General features: G+C 37.0%; 1 protein-coding gene across 3 annotated transcripts; it reads right to left on the bottom strand.

The window, feature by feature from the left end:
- Positions 1-6,033: 6,033 nt before the first annotated feature.
- On the bottom strand, positions 6,034-24,092 carry LOC109042715 (thiamine transporter 1). 3 transcript variants are annotated; one of them, XM_019059612.2, is made up of 11 exons: positions 23,952-24,092; positions 22,588-22,739; positions 19,879-20,056; positions 19,120-19,290; positions 18,107-18,320; positions 17,036-17,167; positions 15,085-15,221; positions 14,624-14,714; positions 12,761-12,953; positions 11,543-11,678; positions 6,034-10,352 (listed from the first exon to the last, which is right to left on the bottom strand). In XM_019059612.2, the coding sequence occupies exons 3-11, from the start codon at positions 20,002-20,004 to the stop codon at positions 10,242-10,244; spliced, it is 1,311 nt and encodes a 436-aa protein (XP_018915157.2). In that variant the 5' UTR covers positions 20,005-20,056; positions 22,588-22,739; positions 23,952-24,092; the 3' UTR covers positions 6,034-10,241. The 3 variants fall into 3 exon arrangements, with proteins under 3 accessions (XP_018915157.2, XP_018915158.2, XP_018915159.2); XM_019059613.2 differs by lacking the exon at positions 23,952-24,092 and adding an exon at positions 23,612-23,762; XM_019059614.2 differs by lacking the exon at positions 23,952-24,092 and adding an exon at positions 23,479-23,618.
- Positions 24,093-24,095: the final 3 nt, after the last annotated feature.

The raw sequence follows: 24,095 nt of genomic DNA on the forward strand, positions 1-24,095 counted from the left end.
AAACAAACATACTGTTTACCGCACTCTAGTTCATTTGTGTAATAATGCCCTAGCATTCAGTACAAGTGAAACGGAGCCTGAGAGACGATAAACTGGCTCGCTCTGAACGCTTGGATACTTTCATATCTTGGTCCTTACACGCAGTTTAATGAAATGCTATTCCGATGTGATGATTGATCATGCTTAATTTTTACGGCAATCTACATTGCCATGGTGGTAGTAAATAATCAAGGGACAAAGAGACGGAGGCAGGGCTCACGAGAACATCATTTCTTTTTATTCCTTACTAGATATTCTAACATGCAGAAGCTCAGTTTTAAGAAAAGTACAATGGGTCAGTTGTATATGTCACAGAAACAAACTATGATACTTAGTTGCAGTTTTCGCTGACTGTGCTAAGTCACGCGAGTGATGTACTGAACATTCAAGAGGTATCGTTTTACATTCACTGAGAGAATTAGAAGAGGTTATGTGTTGGATCAACCTAATGAAAACGTACCAGGTAGAGTGGGTAATAAAAATAATAGAGAACGGGACATATCATCACTCCTAGGACAAATGGACGCAACTTTGTATTGTACTGAGCCATAATGTTCATATAACTTGGTGCGTACTTGCAGGGTTTGTGTGAAAATGGAGGTATGACCTAATAATAAAGAAGCGATGAGATGTTTTAATAGCGAGATGAGCTTGGCCCAACTTAGTGAGTGGGACATTGGTCAAATCGGGACGAAGGTCTAAATTTGCGCACCTTTCTGCCGTGATGGCGAAGAGAGCCATAAGCGCATTTCTGCATGAGCCATGATTAGCACATGATTTTATTTGTCTTGAGGTTTATCCCAGCCTGCACTTATCGCTCTCTACGCTATCACTGCAGTGTTGTCTCATGAGAGTAATAGAGACTTCCAACTTGTGAGACAAAAGAATTTCATGGTTTCCAGTGAGTCCTAAACGATACCTGCCCTCTCCATGTTTTCCAGAACGACTTTTCTTCTCATAATAATAACACTGTGACAGGTATGTCATTTCATGTGAGGAAGTGAGAACAGAAATTTCGTTGCTGGAGGGAGGAAGATCTCAGTTGATTTAGATCATTAATTTTGGGTAGGGTCTGTCGATCTACATTTCCTGAATGATATACTAACAAAATTTAAGTACTTACATTTATTTTGGAGGCTGCGTCAGAAGAGAGACTGGAAGAATAGACCAACATCGTCTCTGGCTGTAACAACGAGGTAACGGCTCTGTTTTCTGAGGTTTTCTCTGGGCTATGGGCTAGCGCAACTGCGCAACCAGGGCCAGGCTGACGGACGGCGGAATTGTAGGTTAGGTCGTGAGTTTTGGAGGGAAACTACGAAGCACGCTGTCGTACTTACCCGAAAAGTTCCGGAAGAAGCCGAATCGTATGATCGTATGGTTACGGCGCGGCTCGCGTTTTCAAATAAATTAAACCATATTTTAAAGATAAAACTTTCTTCAAGCACGAGCAGATCATCCGAAAACGCGAAAATCTAAAGAAAGGCACCCACACAGCTAATTTTTTCTTGACAAAGAAATTTTCTTTAATTAAAATTAATATTTTTTTTTCATCTAAAGAAACATCAATGAGACCAATTTTTTTCTAAATTTAAATAAAATACTTCATTTCAGTTACACTCAATTTCTTTGACTCAAAAATATGTTTCACTGAGGAAAAAAAATCTTCGTCGAGAATAGGATAAGATCGAAAGAGTTGATACGTCGCTGCCAAAGGTCGCTGCATTGCAGGAAGATTGACTCGGACTGCCCGTATCGGTGCATAAACAGTGCCCCTTCAAGGGCCTTTGCGGCAACATTATATACAATCGGTCCTTCTTCCAATGTCCACGGCTAGAATAAGAAAATCTACGTTCGACAGCGAGTAACTTTTTATGGACGCGTGCTGTGACACTTGGAAACGTTTACGTAATAAAGTTCTTACACATTACTGAAATGTTAATTTATAATATTATTTGGAAACATATTTAATAAACATTGTTACAATTTTAAATTAAAATATGTTTTTGAAAAATTATTGTATTATATTTCTGCAGTGTTTTTTATGAATATGATAATAACATTACTTATTCACGTTTTAATAATATTGCGTTAAATATTATCGTAACATTATCATGAAATATTACTCAAGTATGTTGCGTTGCAAGGTTTTTGTAATGTTTCTTGTAATTATTTTTAAAACATTGTCAGAAAATGTTATAAGACAACGTTGCAAATACATTATCAACACATTGCTGAAAAATATTACTGTGAAATGTTGCGTGAAACATTTCCATGAAACATTGCCAAAACGTCAACATTATTGCCGGCTTGCCGGGCGGGTAATGCCAATACAACTCATCGCTCAACACTACCCCATAAAAACCCGCTAAGTAGTATAACACTCTGGAGTGTAATACGCGTTTAAAGCCGATCAACTTAATGTTAACATATAACTCGTATATGGTTAGCATTACACTGCTGAGTGTAATACTAGTATAATGCTGACCAGCTTAATGCTAACATATCACTCGTTTATGGTTAGCATTACACTGCTGAGTGTAATACTAGTATAATGCTGACCAACATAATGCTAACATATAACACACATATGGCTAGGATATAATCATTTAGTGTATCACTAACGAACTTAATGCTCACATATAGCTGGTATAGTACTGACATATTGCTAACATTATGTTACTCAGTATTATGCTTGAAAACTTAATACTAGCACATTGCTATCAATATGCTAACATTACACTCATTTTTAGCAGGGGTGTGCGAGACAGATAGAAAACAGCCAGAGAGTCCGCTTAAGTGTGCGAGAGAAACATAAAATCGCCTGGCGGAAAGGTGAACCAGAGAGATAGAAAACAGCCAGGAAGCCCGCTTATGTGTGCGAGAGAGACAAAAAACCACCAGGCGGGACGCCATGGTGTGCGAGAGAGATAGAAAAAAGCCATGGAGCCCGCTTAAGTGTGCGAGAGAGACAGAAAATCTCCTGGCGGGACGCGAAAGTGTGCGAGAGAGACAGAAAACAGCCAGGGAGCCCGCTGAAGTGTGCGAGGGAGATACAAAACAGCCAGGGAGCCCGCTAATGTGTGCGAGTGAGACAGAAAATAACCAGGCGGGACGCCATGGTGTGCGAGAGAGATAGAAAAAAGCCATGGAGCCCGCTTAAGTGTGCGAGAGAGACAGAAAATCGCCTGGCAGGACGCGTCAGTGTGCGAGAGAGACAGAAAACAGCCAGGCGGGACGCCATGGTGTGCGAAAGAGATAGAAAACAGCCAGGGAGCCCGCTTAAGTGTGCGAGAGAGACAGAAAATCGCCTGACGGAACGCCAATGTGTGCGAGAGAGACAGAAAATTGCCATGCGGGACGCCATGGTGTGCGAGAGAGATAGAAAACAGCCAGGGAGCCCGCTTATGTGTGCGAGAGAGACAGAAAATTGCCATGCGGGACGCCATGGTGTGCGAGAGAGATAGAAAACAGCCAGGCAGCCCGCTGAAGTGTGCGAGAGAGACAGAAAATCATCTGGCGGGACGCGTCAGTGTGCGAGAGAGACAAAAACAAGCCAGGGAGCCCGCTTTTGTGTGGGAGAGAGATAGAAAACAGCCAGGGAGCCAACTTAAGTGTGCGAGAGAGACAGAAAATTGCCATGCGGAACGCCATGGTGTGCGAGAGAGATAGAAAACAGCCAGGGAGCCCGCTTATGTGTGCGAGAGAGACAGAAAATTGCCATGCGGGACGCCATGGTGTGCGAGAGAGATAGAAAACAGCCAGGCAGCCCGCTGAAGTGTGCGAGAGAGACAGAAAATCATCTGGCGGGACGCGTCAGTGTGCGAGAAAGACAGAAAACAGCCAGGGAGCCCGCTTTTGTGTGCGAGAGAGATAGAAAACAGCCAGGGAGCTCGCTTATGTGTGGGAGAGAGACAGAAAATCACCAGGCGGGACGCCATGGTGTGCGAGAGAGATAGAAAACAGCCAGGCAGCCCGCCGAAGTGTGCGAGAGAGATAGAAAATCACCAGGCGGGACGCCATGGTGTGCGAGAGAGATAGAAAACAGCCAGGGAGCCCGCTTATGTGTGCGAGAGAGACAGAAAATCACCTGCAGGCGGGACGCGTCAGTGTGCGAGAGAGATAGAAAACAGCCAGGCAGCCCGCCGAAGTGTGCGAGAGAGATAGAAAATCACCAGGCGGGACGCCATGGTGTGCGAGAGAGATAGAAAACAGCCAGGGAGCCCGCTTATGTGTGCGAGAGTGACAGAAAATCGCCTGGCGGGACGCCGAAGTGTGCGAGAGAGACAGAAAACAGCCAGGGAAGCCGCGTATGTGTGCGAGAGAGACGGAATATCACCAGGCGGGTACAACGTACGTGTGGGAGAGAGACAGAAAACCGCCTGGAATCCCGCTTAAGTGTGCGAGAGAGATAGAAAATAATGGGTTTTAGATTCAGGTCTAATTACCTTTCCCCGAGTTATGGGTTTTCCATTGACGAATTCGGCGCGGTTTTCCCGGCTTTTCCTTCGATTTTATTGAATCCGAACTTATACCTGGCCTTTTGTTATCCGATTCTTTTTTTTTTTTTTTTTTTTTAGGAGCTTATCGCGCGCCTCTTTAGAGTCTTTGGCCTCAGTTTTTCAACGAACAGCCACTGCACTGAGACACTTTATTAACACAAAATTTGGTTGTTTAAAATGTGATTTAATAACAAAAGACGTTGGCATTCTACCCCCTCATTTGAGCGATTACCAAATGGCCCGGCTTTTGTATCAGATTAAGATCGAATACAAAAAGATCAGGTTCGGAATCAATGAACTTGAAGGCCTGCCTTTAGTACGATTGAATTTCTTTGTCCAAGCTGGTACATGAATTCTTTAGGCTCTCATGAGAACAGAGGTACCATCTCAAAATTCGAAAAAAATGTCAAGTACCTATGTGATATATCGCACGGCACTCTGACACAAAAAAGGGCAACCGTCAAATCACCTCAACTCTGTGTTAGGTACTAGGGTAGGCTTTTCCGAAAACATGTTGCATGGAAATTTTGAAACTGATGATTTTTTACTTTTTAATTTCTAGTTAACTTTCTATTACTTATGATGTAACCATTTTCCAATCATCAGTGCTGCAATTCCTATAATAATGCTTTTCTAAATCGACGGTGTATGTCGGCAAGCACATAACTCGGTCGGAGACTTCCTGTCATACTTCATTTTTTAAACGGAAAACTACTGAACATTAATTCTTTTAAACTGCCATGATTTTTCTACTCTGTGCGAAGAAAATTCTGCGACAACTTGGAATGAAGTCGATTTGTACTCCTTTAAAGAAATAAAGTAAAAATTAACGAAAATTTGTACAATTTTGTGCTCAGAGGGGTAATTTAAGGCTTCCAAAATTCCACATATGGTTGAAAACGATGGTATTAGTGTTCGAGTACTTCAAATAATCATATTTAAGGAGCCCAGGCATTACAACTATTAGGAAATTTCTTTTTATAATGTAACGCGACTTACTAACGGTAATTTGCCTATTTATTCAGCCCCAAAATACCTTTAAATCAAGTTTATTTTCCAGGAGCTAAACAGAATTTTCCTCTTTTTGGCTTCGATGATTTGGTAGACACTATACTAAAAGAAATTAAAGAGTTTTTGCTTTTGACTCATCGAAAAATTTAAACTCGTTCAGGCAAACCGTGCCGGGAGAATGTTACGAAAAATTGGCGAAATCGCACGATGTGGTGCCACTTCGAAGGAAAGAAAGGGGTGTTTTAAAAGTGATGCAGTAAATTGTGTTATTTTTTCGTATAGTGCCCTAAAAAGTGTGTTACCTCTAAAAATGTCAAAGCTGTAACAACAAATTAAAGGGGGAAAAATTGCGATATGACGGGAAAACGCAATTTTTCAAGTTTTGAAGTTCCCCCTCAGAAATTAGTCGGCGGTTGCTGCAGCACTTAGAATGATCCGATCTGGCTGAATTTTATTATGGGTTCATTTTACACCAAAAGACAAGTTTTTGGGGGATTGATTCCGTTTTAATCGAAAGTTTACAGATAAGAACTACCCTATTGAACATTAAAAATTAGGGAACAGTAGGTAGCTTTCCAGCACTTTTCAAGCACCCTCTTTCAAGGCCTTGAAAAATAATTTCAAAATCAAGAACTTTTCCAGGCTGCACGAACCATGAAGATTCTGTAACAAGCACGAGTGACCCACACAGGAACAGGGCTACATCTAGTGCACATTTTAAAAAATTAGATTATTTTTCAACTAACGACTTAAAACCAGGGATCTTGAATAAAAATTCAATCAAGGTATGTTAAAGGGATCCTAAAAATTAAAATGAGTCTCAAGATTTGTTGTTAAAAATATAATAACAACAATAAAACTATTGATTACGTACAATTGATTTAGCTGCATTGGCAAAAAGCAGTGAATTTTAAGTTGATTATTCAACGATGCATAACAATTTAACAATAAAAACAGAAGGAAGTGCTAAACTTTCCTCACTCACAAATCCCTTCTTTACATACAAATTACAGATGAACAAAACTTTTGCGGCTGATTGACATCATGGCAAAGGATAGAAATCCTAAACTTAATTTGGGGCAATGATCATTACATTGTGAAACTTACAAAGAAAATATAAGTATTCAATGGGTCACTTCGGCTATTAAGCCGTGCTAAGAAAAAGCACTGTATGAACGTTTGATACCTGCCAAATTTTGTTCCAATAAAACATCAATTTTTGAAATAAGTTAAGAGAAATTTTCTTGCAAATTTTCAGATTTTCGGATCAAATGGCAAACAAAGTTCTCTGAAAAATTTGGAGAAAAATATCGATAAGTTTCCAGGAAAATTCGGGTTTTGCTGTAGGAAATTTGGCAACGTCTGAAGGCTCATGCAGCATTCTTCCTTAGCGAGGCAGAATTGCACACCTGCAGAGGCAGACAGCTAAGAAACAAATGGGTTGGGCAAATTCAGCCTTAAAAGTTCCAGGTACATGGACTAGGTGTTCCAACTTTCAGGGGTAAAAAAAATAATGTTGTAATGAACAAAGGAGAAAAATAAAATAGAAGTTAATACCATAAAAAGTAAAAGAAGTTTGATTGGTCGATCAAGTGAAATTCTACATGGGAAAATGAATATTTGATGGATAGATGATGTGATGTTTTTGAATAAATAAATATTAGAAAATCATAAAAAAATGACGGAGAAGAAAGATGTTGATAACAATGATAACAGGAAATTTTACGAGATAATACATAAGAAGTCATCATGATAATTTTCCGACCACCTTATGAATTCACTTTCTTAGAACACACTAATGAGCTTTTTTTTATAAAACTATGGGCAACAGTGCCATTTTTTCATCACAGTTGAGATCTAGACACCACCAACTTGTTTGGCAGCAACTTATTGACTTATTTTTTTTTTTTTTTTAGTTGATAGACTATGACAAAGATTCAACACACCAGAGAGATTGTTCTCAGCTTTTTCATTCAAGCATAAATACACAAATGATTTTTCAAAACGACGATTATTACAAACAATTTGGGCTTTTTGAGTTTTAAACAATTTTGAACATTAATCTAATTTCCATTTTGAGAAATGAAAAAAGTATCCAATTGAAAAAATTGCAAAAGTACTAAAACTTTCTGTCCACTAAAATGTGTTAAGAACAGTGATTGGAATGGTTAAGAAGACACATTCTTTCTTCACAGAGGAAAAAAAATTATGTCCAAGTAATGCCTAAATTTCAAAAAGTAAAATCCTGCAAGAATATGCAATTTGTAGAGGATTATGAATAAAATTTAAATAAGATGACAAAAAAGATGGCACCAAAATAGATTCTTCTGTTCCATGAATAAATTGCGTCCTGTTTGAATAAGCTTTTGCTACTAACTAGTTTTGATAAAGATCCATCCGCAGCTAATATGAAAACATAAATATCAGCAAAACGACAAAAAAAAAAAAAAAAAAAAAAAAAAAAAAAAAAAAAAAAAATCTAGACCCAACATTAAGCTATTCTTTATTTATGTACTATTTTGCTGATGATGATCTGTTAGAGTTTCGTCAGTTAAAGAAAGATGAAACCACTTTTACAACAAGGAGTCGTCATAGTCTGAGGTAATGAAGAATAAAAAACCTATTACTTGGCAAGAGAGTTTGCTAACCTAAAGTAGTAATTAAAATCAAGAAAATCTCTAATAAATTCACAATTTGATATAAGTGACGATAAAAATTAAAATCACTAGCAGCGAATGTAATACTTTTGCAAACTTCAGGCTGTGATTTGAAACTATAGAGGGAATTTTAATTTTAAAATCATCCCATAAAATATAAGAGAGGACATTGACTTGAAAAATAGTCTTCATACAGAAAAAGCACAAAATAAGAAAAACGTGTTGTTCAGAATAAAAAAAAAGGAGGCAGAGGCAAGGAAAGTTAGAACAAAATATCAGTGTCATTGATGCAAAAGATTAACCGGAAATTGTATAAAAACATTAAAGTACTTAATCACAGTGTATTTTAATTCACGCTTGGTTTTTGTTCATGATTAAGATTCGATAAAGTGGCAGTGTCTGAAAAATATTAACTCTCTTGTACTATTCAAGGCTTTTTTCCAAATAGTTACATTTCTTTGCATCCATTGTCTTAAGTTTACCAGTAAAGATCAGTTCAGAGCCGTGTTCTGCCTTCCCTTGGCGTCATTCGCCAAATGCGCTTAAAAATCTGGTTTAGGTGCCTAAAATTGGGAGAAAAGGGCTAGGCCATCTTGGTGCCTAAAAAAGTTGATGCACTCTGTCAATTTTTTCGAACTCATAATCGCAAACTAGCAGCAGCGCTCTTGATGCACTGTTTACGGCCATGATGCATATGCAAAAAGTTAATTTGGTTCCAAAAAATTTTTAAATAGCTCTAAAAAATTGAACTTTCCTGCCAAGTTAGCTCTTAAAATTTCAGAGGGAAGACAGAGCACGCAGGTGTAATTTGCCCGATGGTTTGTAGGAGGATCGATTCCAATGGCGATTTGGAGTCGCAGAGCGCTCTAGTGCGCTGAGGTAGCGGCTTGATATATATATAGACAGAGCACTGGTTCAGAGTATAGTAGGTAAGATATTTTTTAGTACACTTTCATCAAAATAAACTGAATGGCAAGGAGCTATGACAAACTTTCAATGCATAGAAGGATAAGCCTGACCCTAAAAGGACAAGAAAATAGAGGTAGTAATGGTTGATTTTTGTTAGATTTTACCTGGGAAAAACAATAACAATACCCTCAACTATCAGAAATTCCTTTTTCATCGTTTATGCAGCCTCAAAAAAGAAAAATTAAGCGCATTTCAATGAATAATCACGCAATTTTCACGACCTCTTTCGTAATTTTTTCCTAAACACGCAGTTTACCCCTGTGTCATGAGTCCAGGTTGGGAATTTTGACTTACTTTATTGCAATTTCTCTATCTATTAAACATGAAGTGCGTTGTTCTTTCTTAAAACAGCGATTATCTACCATTGATGAACAGCAGAATGACATCTCAATCACTTTGAAGCATCTTCCAAGAAATCAAGCACTTTGCAAGGCCTTTTTATATATTTTTAGATCAAGCATTTCTTATGCATTTTTAAAGCTGCACAAACCACATTTCTGGGAACACAGAACATAATTGACTGTCGGCTAAAGTGAAAATTTCACCTCCGAGAATATTAAGAGCTTTGTTGACCAATGGCTCACTCTGTGCCTTCCTGTACATGTACCAGAAGGCATTTCACATAAAGTACAGCTACCAGATTGAACTATTATCATGATCAGGATAACAGAAAATCCTTGTGTAAAAACATTCCATCGAGAAATTTTAGGAATTTTTGAGCAGAATTAATACTAGAAATGCTGAGCAAGGAGTGGAAGTGGATCTCAAGAATACTTTTTATCATGTTTCACCATCACCATTAAAAAAAAACAAATAGGTGCTGGAGAATGTAAGTGAGCCATCTGATGCAGAGGCTTTATTGAGCAATTAGATAAAATAAAATATTTCAATGATGAAAGGAAAAATTTTTCACATGGAATGTCTTTACCGAGAGGCTTACAAGTTTAAAGAATTTGATGTTATCAAATGTATGTCCAAACAGTAACAAAAATATTATCTCTTATCCACCCGAACATTAACAATCAACAAACAAAAATTGAAATCTATCAAGGAGACAAGGTTGATGTTACGAAACCGAATAATCTTTCCTATGCCTGATTTTGAAACCTTTGCTATGGATAAATTTGATGAAAAATATGAAGCCAAGGATGATGAAATAAGAGCCATAAACAATAAACTGAAAAAAAAACAGACAACAAAAATATTATTAGAGCTAAAGAAGGCATACAAGTACCTAAAATTAATCCAAAAACAAAAAATTTATCACTTGTAAAAATCACAGCTTAGACATTCAATGGACCACTGGACAGGGTACGAATTCAAGCATTATGATACATCACCCTGCTTCAAAATTTAATGTAGAACAAGATTAGCGCAACATCTGAATTTTTTTTTTTTTTTTAAATTTTTTTTTGGCGCAAATTACTGGAATTAATTCCAGAACAAGATAATACCTTTTTTATTTATCATTGATCAAAAATTAGCTTGAAATTTCCCGCTCACAAGAAAAACCAATGACTACTTGAATCAAATTGCACACTACAACAGATTTGGTAGGTTTCTCCTAGGTAGATTACAGTGTTTCTTCTCCACTCTGTATTGTTCAAATTGTAAACATTAAGCAATAGCTGAGCCGAAGCGCAGAGATTGAAGCTGTCATATTTCCAAATTGCAAACACTGTCATGAAACTTAAGTAGATTATAATTTTTTTATGGACGGAAAGTTTTGATTTATGCCATGAGTTACTTCTTGTAATTAATTTAGTGAAGTGGTTGTTTGGCGGTCCTGTAACGTTGAATAAAACGTTATTCGGCAGTACCTTACCCTGACTAGAAAATCTTCTAAGTATCACTAAGATGCCTTTACCGGATGACTTCTTAGCCGCTAACCAGAAAAATGTCTACCGCTAAGATGCCTTTACCGGATGACTTTTTAACCGCTAATCAGAAAAATTTCTACCGCTAAGGTGCCTTTACCGGATGACTGCATCATAGATTGAACAAAGTTAAATGTTGACACGACGAAAAAAGATTTAAAAATAGTATTTCAGGCTCTGTTTCTAACCAAAAAGCACATACTTGGGCGATGTTATATCTTATTTCTAAAACATAGGATTTGACAGGGGGGGGGGACACACAAAACCACAGATATATTCAATACTTGTCCCCTGGTTTATGTTGTGCTATCGTTTTTGACCAAAAACTCAATTTTGACTATGTCCAAGAATCAGGGCATTATTGTAAATATGTTTTGCCCAAAATAACGATTTTCATCACATTGGTTAACTTTTGTTGACCAAAAACTCAATTTTGATTAACAAGATATCCTGCACTCCCAGGTAAAACGAGAATTTCAAGTAGTCTTACCTGAGGTCGAGAATTCAGAGCCAATTTGTCTGCAACGACATACGTCAATAGCGACTGGAGACAAAGAGCAATGTATTGGTTCACACCAAAAATGAGAGCATAGCTGTCAGGCCTGATATGTTTTGCAACTTCTGAACTACAAAAGTTAAAAGTACAGAATATAACAGAAAAATGAAACTAAGGTTACAAGATGGACGAATTTATTTGATAATATTTCAGAAAGATTCCTTCTTTGGAAACTGACTATGGTCAAAATATCTTCAGTCGACAAGTGCAGTTTGAAGAAAAAGAGAATGCTCTTCAACAGAAATGTATAGCAAAATTTAAACTAAAACATTTACTAAAAGGATCAGAGCCACCAAAAAATTTCAACAAGAAAATAAAATTGACAAAATTTCTTGATTTTTTACAAAATTACTTGGTTGAATAAAATTAAATGTCTTTTCCAGATTTTCATTCACTTTTAGAGAAACTGTTACGCTAGCTGCATGAAATTAAAAAAAAAAAAATGATTGGTTTTTCTGTGGCAATGTTGCAAAGCAAAATCAGGAAACAGGTTGAAAGTGATGAGGATGGTGAAGACAACCGCTGCTCGCCCAAGAACTGTAACACCCCCCCCCCCCCCCCCTACTTTAAATTCTGTGATATTTCGGCGCATTCTGCTTGTCATGTAGAGTTACAATAGGCTCCTATCATCACCTTAATCTTTCAAAAATTTTACGTTCTCTAGCTAATGAATTCCACGGCTCTGATACTTTACCTTCCTCACAAATTTTTTCAAAAGTTTCTTCACAACTATTGTTTAAATATTTCAATATGATTAGCATACCTTTTCACTCTATTTTTTTCAGTTTTCATCAGCTTTGATAGAAATCCTTAAATTTTTCAAGACAAAAGTTTTCTAAGAACTGAAACTTACTTCCTAGGGCAACCTTCAGTATATCAATTGTGAAACTGCAGGAATGTATATGTACCTTGTTTATGGTGTTTTAAAATCTATGCTCCCATTTTATTTTATCGAGGGAGAACTAATCAATGCTATTCTTTGAAATTTTCATTGCTTAGTCTTCAAAGAGAGAGGGAAAATAAGGGAAGTTTTCGAGAAATGACATTGATTATTTTTCCATTTAAAAGGTAAAGTAGATGGACGATACACATTCCTACGGTTTCACTGTTGATATGCAAAAATTTCAGTGGAGGAAAAGGAACAGAACTCACTTTGAAATGGTCATCATCACGTGATAAAGCATACCGAATGCAACGTATGCAAAATAACAAGGAAGAATGCTAGTGGCAAAGGATGATCCAATAAGGAAAAAACCCTCCAGAAGAGTGCAAATGCCAAGGAGAAGCTCACCCCACTCACTCCAATCCAAGACTAGGTAGCCTATTGAAACTGATGCCCCAGCACCTGATAGGGCAGAAAGAGGAGATTTATAAACGGTTCAATGTTCCAGATGGAAAAATTGCATCTTTTCAAGAGAGTTGTCTCTTCTAGTAACGTACGTCTCTTAAAAGAGACCCTAGTTTCAGAAAAGTTTGAACCCCATGATGGAGACTAAGGATACAGACTCTAAGGCAAGACAGGTGGAGCCGGCAAAAAAAAAAAAGCGGCGGAATCGGGCGGGCCACGAGGCGCCGAAACGAAAGACCACCCGACACTCGCTCTCTTCTTGTTGATAAAAGGGGGGGGGGGATAGCACCACCAGCAGAAGTGCAAAAGTTATTGGGGAAAAAGGCAAGGAGCCTTCCGCTGTTCCTCAAAACGAAGGGTAGGTAGGTAGGGCACAGTAACGAAACAACTACACTTTTGACAATTTTGTTGAACACTTATTACCGAAGATTTTGACAGACTAGAGACTCTCACTAAAACAGTAAATAATAAAACAATTTACAGCTCAAAACACACAAGAGATCGTTAGATCGCGACGAGGCCGGCCGATACGCAGCCTGGCCGGAATCGTTAGCGAGCCAAAACGAGACTCAAAATTCACTCAAAACCACTCTCTCGGACCTACACGCTGCTCCCACGCGGAGTTCGTTCAGACCACGGCGAGGCGGGCCAATCGGGGTCTGGCTAGGCGGGCCAATCGGGGTCTGGCTAGGCAAGGTCGATAGACCTAGGTCAGTTTGTTAGAAAAGTTGAGTGTGATAATCTTTGCAAAATTGGGGTGAGGGCTGTCTGCGTTGCCAACCGATTCCCCCAATTTACTTGTCCCACTCTACTGTTCCCCCGATCCAATTAATTGGTCTTACGGGTCTTATGCAGATTGGGGAGAAACTATGCAACAGGGCAGCGCCAACGCAAATTGAGGAGACGTTTGGAGTGAAACAGCAAATCGGGGGAATCTGTCGCCAGATCGAGAAATTCCAAAGAACATGTTGCTAACAGACTGACCTAGGTCCATCGACCTTGTGGCCAGGATTGCTGTTGAGCTAAGACCAGACTGAATTCAAAGATTTTTTGAAAATTGGGAGTATCGATGCTTTAGCTTTCCTTTTCCCCTGCGGCCCAATCTTCTGGGCCCATCATGGCCTTACACGGGACTTGGATTTGCCAAACTGACTGCGTTCACACAAAAACTCAGGGGCTGAAACTCTGTATGACATCATTTTGTCTCATCCTTGCAATTTTTAGCTGAGCTGTTATCAGGACAAGAAACACTCTGCGCCTTAGCAATATGGTTTTATAAGTGATTGAATTTAATCAGTGATCCTTCCCTCACTTTTCATTGGATTCTACTGCTCGAATCCATTGCACAGTGCTTATCTGACGCTAGTTCTACTTTGATCCTACATAACTTTATCATAGGTACTGTTAGCCACCACTGGATAAAATCTGTCAAGGACAGCAATAATGAAAGTGCACTGAAACAGATGGTGGCAGCCAATCTATAGACACATGCAAGTCTCTTAATCTGAAAATTAGGTCAGATTCCTGTAGAAGTTAGAGCAAACGGCCGCACGGATTCTGGTGGTCTTGATGTCTTTGGGCACAGCTAAGTGAGGGAATACAAGGTGGCAAAAGTTTCATAAAGAAAATACAGATAAAGGAGCAGGAATAATGGAACGTTGGATTACTTATGATTGTGTAGACAGCTTCGACAGCTCCGTTGAAGTAAGCACCATCACTTTGAACTTCTTCCCAAAGCAGTTGATTGTAAGATGTTACCTGCGAATCAAAATCATGAAATCTGATGGAAAGGATTCAAGTATTTTGCTGTACATGACAACTATAATGTGGTTGAAGACCTGGATAAAATTTGCTTGTGAACAAGAGTGATTCAGGGCATGACTTTTTTATTAGATTGAACAACTGAAAATATTGTGTACTGTCAGCTACCTCATATTATAGTGGGTTTTGTTTTTTGATCAACTGATCAGAGAAGTTCCATACATCTGCCTCGCTTTTATATCAAGTGAAGAAGTAGCTAAAATTGCTCAGTGACAAACAGTTAACCTTAAACAAAACGGAATAAGAATAACAAGGTGGAAAATAAAAAGAGACAATAAAAAATAAGAAGAAAACACTAAGTACTAACTTGATTATAGCCGCATGTTGCTAAAGACCACCACAGGGACCACTTTAGAACATACGGATTCCGATAGGCAAATTTGAAATCAAACCACAGATGCTCAAAAGCTGACTTACTACTTTCAACTACATCACCTTCTAGAGCTAGAACAGACCACAAAGGCAATGATGACAGATGCTGTAGAATAAATAATGATACAAAATTAATCTTTCCGAAAGTGTGTTAAAGCTAAAACATTTATGATAAAAACTTCTGCAGTTTCCTTAAATGTATGTATAGATAATGCCGCATATCGATGGTGAAACTACAGAAATGCGTATCTCGATTTGCTGCAGTGTGGGCTTGCTGTCATATGTCAGTTTTTCTTCATCTAAAACTAGTAAAGGTCATTTTTGAAAACTTTGGTGATTTTTCTTGTCTATGTGAAGGATACTTTTAAAATTTTGAGCCGAAATGTTGGTTTGGCCTTGTTTTAAAAAATAAAATAGCAGATGAGATTTTGATTCACCGCAACCAAGATATGCATTCTTGCAGTTTAACCAACATATTATCCAGAACAAAGGAGAGGAAGACTAACTTCACAAATCATGGAGCTTTCTTTCGTTCTTCACCATAAAATACAAAGATCATTCTAACAGTAGAAGTCAGGATTTCTCATGCTTCATATTCGTTTCTCTACGTTGCTAAATATGGTTCCTTCAGCTCTTAAATTTCAAATTTTCATTTCTTACGTCCATATTAATGTCATAATATCTCATAACAATGTCTAGGTACGAAAAATGTGTAACTTAATTTTAACGTTTAAAAAACTCCAATTGTGTTTTATTTTCCTCAAGGAAAATTAATTGAAATGCCTCTTTGCAATTATATGTGATTCTTTTTAAAAATAGAAAGAGGGAAGAAAATTCTAAACAAATTTCAATGAGACCTGTGGGTTAAATTTCCTTTAAAAAAATAAAACATGAGCAGAGATTTACAGCGTTGCAATCTGAGATACACATATTGTGACTTTTACTAGGGGTCCGCAAAGCTTCACACTTGTTTCGCAAAACGAAGCGCAAGGTCGGAAAAAGCAAAGCAAAGCGAAAATTTCGCGGTAATTCAAATTTTGCGCTCTTTCGGAATCGATGCCGAATGCCGATGATTGATGGATAATTCTCTGCGTAAACCGGTTCTTAGCGCATGCACTTGCAGCCGCTCAGCGTATAAGATAAGCGCCTTTTCTACTAACCTCAATTCCATCAAGATAAATGTTTTTGAAAAGTTTAAATCGATGGTTTTCAAATTATATTTACCACAATTTTGCAGGTATTGCTATGTCTTACATTAAATTAGATAAAAAAAAAAAAATTAAAAGGAAAATAAAAAGTAAAAACAGTTTTTATTTTTTATCATTCCATGATCATTAAGGCAAAACCAATGACAAATTTGAAAAAAAAATCTTAGATCTGCTGGCATCTCAATAAAAATTCATTCTTGAAATTAAAGGGAAGAGGGGGAAAATTTAAAGAATGTATTCTTCACATATTTTCCAGTGTTCAATGAAGTTTACCACCGTCGCACGCTTAGTCGCGACTCGCTGGAGTAACCGCGACGAAATTCCGCGGGTTGCATCCAGTGTATTTGAAGGGTTTTTATTGTCCGCTTTGCTTCGCTTTGACAATCGCCGCTTCGCAGACCCCTAACTTTTACCATTGGTGCGTTTCTGCACTAATGATTTTAATCATCCTTCTCACATTTTGAATGGTTGGTTGGTGCACTGTTACCTCCTTGGTTAAGCTGCCATTTTTTGCCTTTAACAAATCAAGGCTCCTTTTTCCTTTCAATTCAGTGAACAAATCCGTTTTCTTTGAACTGATAATTCAGAGTTTTGAAAAGTTAACATTGTATGGATTTACCTCTTAGAATCATGAAGGATGGTTCTAGAAAAATTTACACTGAAATTTTTATAACTTACTCCTAGGTTCTTCACTTCTATCTAGTTCGAGGTCAACTGCGACATCTTTAGGTGCAGACTTCTGCCTATGGAAATAAAGGCTGTGCTTCACAGGAGGCAATGTTAGGGCCCACAAAAATGCACACATCATTCCTATGTGATAAAAAAGAAAATTTAATCACTAAGCAGCAGAAAAAGTACAGCTAAAAACAATTTTTTATTATGATCTCAGAAAATTTAAGCACAAACTCAAGTTCTTCCCACTTTTATTTAGGTGGTTGCATCAACTAACAATCAGGACAGTTCATTCAAAACAGATTCAAGTCTGAAATTTATTGACATATGCTTTTGAAAAGTATAACTTCAATCAGAAGGTTCCACTTCATCACTTCACCAAATTTTGCGACCTCCCAAAAATTTTGGAGAACTTAAAATGTAGGATCAGCAAAATTATTGCGAATTTACTACTTGGAAGTAAAGAATCTTCTTTTTTTTTTGGCATCGAGCAAATTTACTCAGTCTAAGCTAAGCAGATTGCATGTGCATTTTCAACATGGTAACTCTTAGAAAAAGTACCTCATGATACGCTTGTACAATTTGAAATTGAGCGATAGCCTCCAAAATCTATGAACACCAGAAGATATCTTACTTTTCTATACATGTGACTCAAAGCCCCAAAAACAAACTACTTATTCTGGAGCATCTTTTTTTTCTAATTTAGAAAGACGTTTTACTGCAATCATTCTCAGGCATTTGACGATTTTTTAAACTGCTTCTGAACGACAAATTTTTCAAAGGCACTCAATGTCACATCACTTTTTACAAAAAAATTCTTTCAACAACTGATTGTAGCTTAGCTTGGGTGCTACTTTGGATTCTTCTTCACTAGTTTTCTACTGGAGGGTTAAAAGTGGAGAGACCTTGATAAAGAGCTCACCAACTTTATTTTGACTGACTGCAAAACGCTTTTCCCTTAACTGGTTAAACTGAGTTGTCTGAAAAATATGCTAACAAACAAGCGGCAAAATTTTGACACCCCCATCCAACTTCAGAAACGAAATAAATACTGTATGATTATAAAAGGATAATTACCACCAAACGTCAGATGATTTAAAGTTGCGATTGTCATGATACCAGTCAGTAAAAATATTTGCGCACTGATACTTGACAAAAAGCGGCCACACAAGCATGCTGCGCGCATAAAGCTAGTGACTAGTTGGAAGTGCTGTTTTTCAACTTTAGCATAGATATAAGTGTAATATGCAACTTCGCAAGCAATCATTGTCCCGTAGAAGATTTCCATGACCTAAAAGTAACATTTTACATTAATAAGAATTTTAATAAGAATAATTCTGAAAGTATTCCATGTGCAGAGAGTGGCTGATAAAATAGATTTTAGATATGTCTATAGTGTTTGCGAAATGCGTGTCTGTCTGAGATCTTTGAAGCTAAGCATAATACCGAATTCAAAATACTTCCTGCCATTTTTAAACATGATTTTTTTTTTTTTTTTTTTTTTTATTATTCCTCATAAGATACGTTACAATAAAATAGAGCAGAGTACAAAAGATTAAAAAGACCAAGGAATAAGACATGAGCGGTAACAAAGAACATTGTACATAATCGACAGCACTGATCAGGAAAAGGAACACAAATATCCTGTAATAGAAAGGATCGCTCAGTTAACAATTAGAGGATGTCCCGCTGTGCCGGGAGGCAATTCTATAGGTGAATTTAAACTTGATACTTGTGATACTTTTTCCTCGACATGGCTCTTCTAATGTAAAGTTTTTCAACTTAGGAAGTTATGTTTATTTATTTATTTATTTATTCATTTATTAAATAATTTATTCCCCCCAAAAAATCCATCCATTTTTCAATATTAAGTACCTGTAGAGTCCAAAATAATAAGTAACTTGGTTTCAATAAAAATGGAAGGAAATGATAATAGTGCCAAAACTGTAATTTTCATACTTTTTTACGATGACCTTAACACATAGGTGCATGCTGCACTGCTCCCTAATCATACCTCTACTAATTCCTTAAAAAAGTAAAATTTATTGAAAAAATTCTTCTTACGCTTCACATTATTACAGCCAACCCACCTGCATCCATTTCAGCCCACGGCCCCAAATAAGAATAGCTTGAGAAATGACACCCGAGAGGGCATTGACAAGAACAACTGGCTTATAAAGAAGCCAATCAGTGAGCAAGAAAACCAAAATAAGCTGCGATGTGGAGACATATGTTGCAATTGGGAATACTTCTTCATTGACCTGTACATACAGAAGCAAATACATGAGAAGATGATTGACTGAAGAATAAAAAATAAAATGCCATTCAAATCAGGTTTGTTCAAAACACGAAAACACTACGTTTTTGTTTTCAAAGAGCATAGGAATGAAAGTAACTGAGCAAGAAAATAGCTTGATGTACGATTACAATGGCGGGGCTATTCTAGTATTACTCAACTTACACGAGACATTTTGACCGACTTTTTAGCCCTTCTCTCCCTTGCAAGGTACCCATGAAACCGCTTCCCCTTTGAAATTACTCAAAAAAGGCCTGATTCCCCCTCCAACTTGGCTGAAAAAATTATTTTTAATGGAAAATCTAATTTTTTATTCATTTATTTAAGTGAGAGGCTTACTTAGGCCTTGGATTGATCCCTCCTCCCCCTCCCTCCCCTTTGTAAGGCCTTGTAAGGCAAGTTTAGAACCTCTTCTCCTTCTTCTTCATGAAAGTTTCACCCAACTCTTTTGAAGTTTTACTGAAAATCCTTCTTCTTTTTTTTCCCAAGTTCCTTAACCTCCAGATTATCTCCTGCGAAAAAAAACTTCCAAAATATGCATCAAGAACTGTACCTGTTCCTTAGACAAATTCATTACAGGTCCCACAAGGTACTGAGTAATATAAGGGTCCTCCGGACGGAATTCTTTCAGAAAACCGAATGTTCCGATCCACAGCGCTAACTTGTAAGCAGACTCCATTTGATATCCTTTAAATTTCTTAGATTGATCTTTTCATCATAATGTTGTGAAACTAAGAACAAGAGAGAGATAAATCCATTACAAAAGCACATATTTTTTAATATTAAAAATCATCCCTGACAAGGTAAATCACTCGGTGAAGAGACTTCCCAATCATGCAACCAGGCCAGAATGGGGAAACCCCTAAGAATACCTACTGGAAAAACGAGAGATGAAAACAGGAAAAAACGAGGAAGCCTTGATCAAAACATGACGTTTTAGGGGTGAAAAACACCTATTTTATGGGCATGAGGGGTTTTTTTTTGTCTAGGGAGGGGAGTGATCATGAATTTCGGTTAAAAATAGGGAAGGTTGATTTAATTTGAGGAAAAATTAATTGAATTTAGGAGAAGGTTTGGAACTTTCAGCAGCCCTAGAACACCCTGGATCCCTCCTGACCTCTAGAACAGATGATGGGCCTCCTTGGAAGTTTTAATCAATCCACCTCTTCCAAAACGAATTGTTTCAAATTTGTAGACAATCAAAGAGATTGATGAGTTTCCTAAAACTTAAAGTTGGATCAATATATTTAAAGAAATTAGAGATTTAAGTAACAGTTTTTTCCCTCAAATTTGATGTGTGAATCTTGCAAGCTTTTAGGAGACTTGGAAAATCTCTAAAAAAATTTGAAGATTCGAACCGCGAGGCTTATTTCAACTGAAACTAGTCATGCCTAACTTTTACGATTAATTTAATGCAGTTACATGCTTCTTAAAATTTTCCAATCAAATCACACTAGTGTGCTGACAAAAAGAGAAAATGTACTTGATTGGATTAATTTAGAAAAATTTCAGTCATGGAAGTTAGTTCAGTAAAAACTCAGAGGGCTCTTCAGAAATCATTTCAAGAGGCTCTCTCCTCCTTTGTGAATTTTCTGAGTGACTGTTATCTACATACGCTTCCATGGAGGAGCCCTTATCGATGTCTGAAGTGGATTGATCTATGGTTGCCAAATTACACAAACATGATTGAGTTTCCATGAAACATAGTGACTTAAAGATGTGTCTGAGTTGGCAGTTATATTGGAACTGATGGGGTGATTTTCTTTGTTAGGAGGAGAAAGACAAAGGATCATATTAAAATACAGGAAATCCTCACATCATGGAGTAAATATTTTGAAAACCATATATCTCTATTGAAGTGGCATATTTTTCCAGGAATGTTTCAAAATGAGACAGAGGATAACTGACTGAATAGGTGTAAAAAATGTCCGATCTCTCAATCAGCTAAAATCAATCCGACCAAGAGTAAAATCTAGATTTGTGAGGCAATTGTAAAAAATGATGACTTTTTTTGGCACGACACTTTCAATACTGGAGCAAGTCGCACATTTGATCGTGTCATTGGGCATTTTATTGTGAAGCGAATCAGAAATATGGCTGCTAGAAAAAAATGTCAAACTATGGGTGGTGTGTGTGAATAGTGGGTGTTGTGGAACTTTCTACACCCCTGGTGTTACAGTGCTGAAATCTAGACTAATGAAGATATTCATCTCAAATCTGTATTATGAAAGACCATAAAGATGCCCTAAGTCTTTCAAACTATGATTGAAAAAGTGTTGCGACAATTTCAGGTCCAGATTTTGAGCTCAAATGTAACACATACTTGTGTACACAGATACTTGGGGATTGGTTATGTAAACTAACTTGCATTACATGACTCAGTGATTGAAATGTATATGTGCCATGAAAATTTGATTATTAGGGATTGGTCTCACAGAGAGAGATATGCGTTGAGAAAGTCAATCAGTTTTCCTTCCTTAAGGTCAAGTAAAAACTAAAGTTCGATTCTTTGATTTAGTACTTCAGAGTTACTGAAATCTTGTGAGTGGGTACAAAAACACAGCAAAAACGCCCCCACAGAAGCAGGGACACAACTTAATTGCCTTGAATTTTTTGGATTAAAAGGGCCATAGTTATTCTTGATTTACAGAAAAAAGGCAAAAAAGGAATTTTTTTATTTCATTTTATTTATTTATTTTTTTTTAAAAAAAAAAACCTCTCAACATTTGGATTGTCTTAATACCTAAATGTTTGACATAGCTTACTTTGTGTTTGGCCATAGCTTGGTAGTGAGAGTTCAAAAATGTGTCTCTGAGTCCTATGATTCAGATTATCAAACCGATTTTATATATTTTTAAGAGAACTTATCAACATTTCTCCCTAAAGTTTCTTTCAGAATTTGGTTTGTTTTAAAGACAGTAAGCTATATTAATTTTACTCAATTGTATTAAGTTCATTTTTTAAAATGAAGAGGATGCAAAAATGTTGACACATTTTAATCAAGGTATACATTTTTTATGTTTCAGCTGCGGGCTACAGAAATGATACAACTTGGAAATTAAAAAGGTAGAGCTGCTAGCTTACCACATGAAAAGCTTGAAATTTTTTTTGGTGAGTTGAATTTAAAATTTTAAGGTGATAGAAAAGCCACAGCATCCAAGCCATTTGCTCTCATGCGTTCCTACCTGGTTGAGAGTGATATCCTCCGGAAATTTTTTGAAAAAAAAAATTAAGAAAGTAAGTACTGATTGGTGATAGTCACCTGGTATGCATGATGCTCTCTGCCTTTGAACCAGTTTTTGTTGAGGAGTATCAACTAGGTAACACTGGGAAATGATTTTTGCATAAAATGTTTTTGTCCAACTAATTGAATTAGATCAAACGTCATGATCTGATCCCTTTCAACTCAGGGACCTGAAAAAAGAAAATTATGTGAGAAACTTTCTTGCCATAATAATGGAAACTCTTCTCATGATATTATTGGTAATAATTAAGTATAGCTACAAGTAATTAATGAGATATTTCCATCCTTTTCCTCTACTTTTCATCTCCCTTTGAATCTTGCAAAATAAACAATACAGAATGATTTGAAAAGTCATTATCATTCAGAATAATCTTATAAGTTACTAATTTTTTCAGGACAAGGCTTTTTGAAGGTGCTACAAGCAAATAACTAAAGAGATAATTCAACTCGATAGATTCAACTCGAACAGAAGATAAGTCAACAGAGTTTTGAGGTGAAAGATAGCAGACGCAGCACTTAGAAGTTCTTTAATGTATGCTAACACATAAAATCTGAATATTTGGAGTGAAAAGAAAGCATTCAATCAGGAACAAAGAAAATAATGGACAATTTTTACAGTCGCAATTATGGACTACATGTGACAGCCAGTTTACTACAACCTTGTATTTATTACCTACTGTGAATTATAACAGTAAATAATGGACAAACTTTGAATTTGACAGGAGAAAAGGCAGCAACCAAGAGAAACATTAAACACAGATAGCATTGGATAATCCGCTAATGGACTGATAAATTCTCATTATAAGCTTCCAGATAGTTGTAACGGCTTAATATAAGAAGTTAGACACAAGGTCTGAGCCAGGCCAAGAGCACGGTAAGCTTGTTATTCAAGGATTGACGAATACCTACAGAAATCAGAGACTACGTGGGCTACAGGGGATACACATTTTTTCTTGAAAATGCAGAGCCCTCCGGCAATAAGGACAGTAAGGCAGATTTCTTTATATTCTCACAAAAACAGAAATGAAGCTGTTACACCTACAATTTCATGACTAGATGAAGAATTCACTTTCCCCTGAGGATGATCGCAGCACTTCTATCAGAGGTTAGGTAGAATTAAGTAAAAGATTCACAGCGATCAAGCTCTCTTTTGGGAGAAGGACCCTTGAAATAGTACTCAAAACCTTCAATTGACATCTTACTTCATTGCTATCTCAATCCCAGTCCATCAGGACTGTCAATCAACAATGATTCAGGTACAGGACGATGTTGCCTCACATACTATCACCTTCTTACGGTCTGGCCTTCAAAATTACATAAGAGGATCGAAATAAATTTAAAAGAATTAACCGGGGGGTAAGGGAAGATTCAGCGTTACATACCTTAAGTCAAAACACTATTTTGAGTTTTAAAAAATTGAAACAAATTTTAAAAAAAGATTCAGACCGTCCAGCCGAGACCTCGTGCTCGTGTTTTCAATCTGTTCTGTTATCATCTTATCACACAGAGTAACTGCGCTCTGGTGG

The sequence above is a fragment of the Bemisia tabaci genome, chromosome 2 (genome assembly GCF_918797505.1).
Source record: "Bemisia tabaci chromosome 2, PGI_BMITA_v3".
Classification (NCBI taxonomy): Eukaryota; Metazoa; Arthropoda; class Insecta; order Hemiptera; family Aleyrodidae; genus Bemisia; species Bemisia tabaci.

Excerpts from the sequence above, each read along its gene's own strand:
- LOC109042715 (XM_019059612.2), bottom strand. The coding sequence starts at position 20,004 with ATGGAGTCTGCTTACAAGTTAGCGCTGTGGATCGGAACATTCGGTTTT. Across the intron at positions 19,291-19,878 it reads TGAATTTGTCTAAGGAACAG|GTCAATGAAGAAGTATTCCC; the intron begins GTACAGTTCTTG and ends CTGTATGTACAG. Across the intron at positions 12,954-14,623 it reads AGCTGTCTACACAATCATAA|GTGCTGGGGCATCAGTTTCA; the intron begins GTAATCCAACGT and ends CTGCCCTATCAG.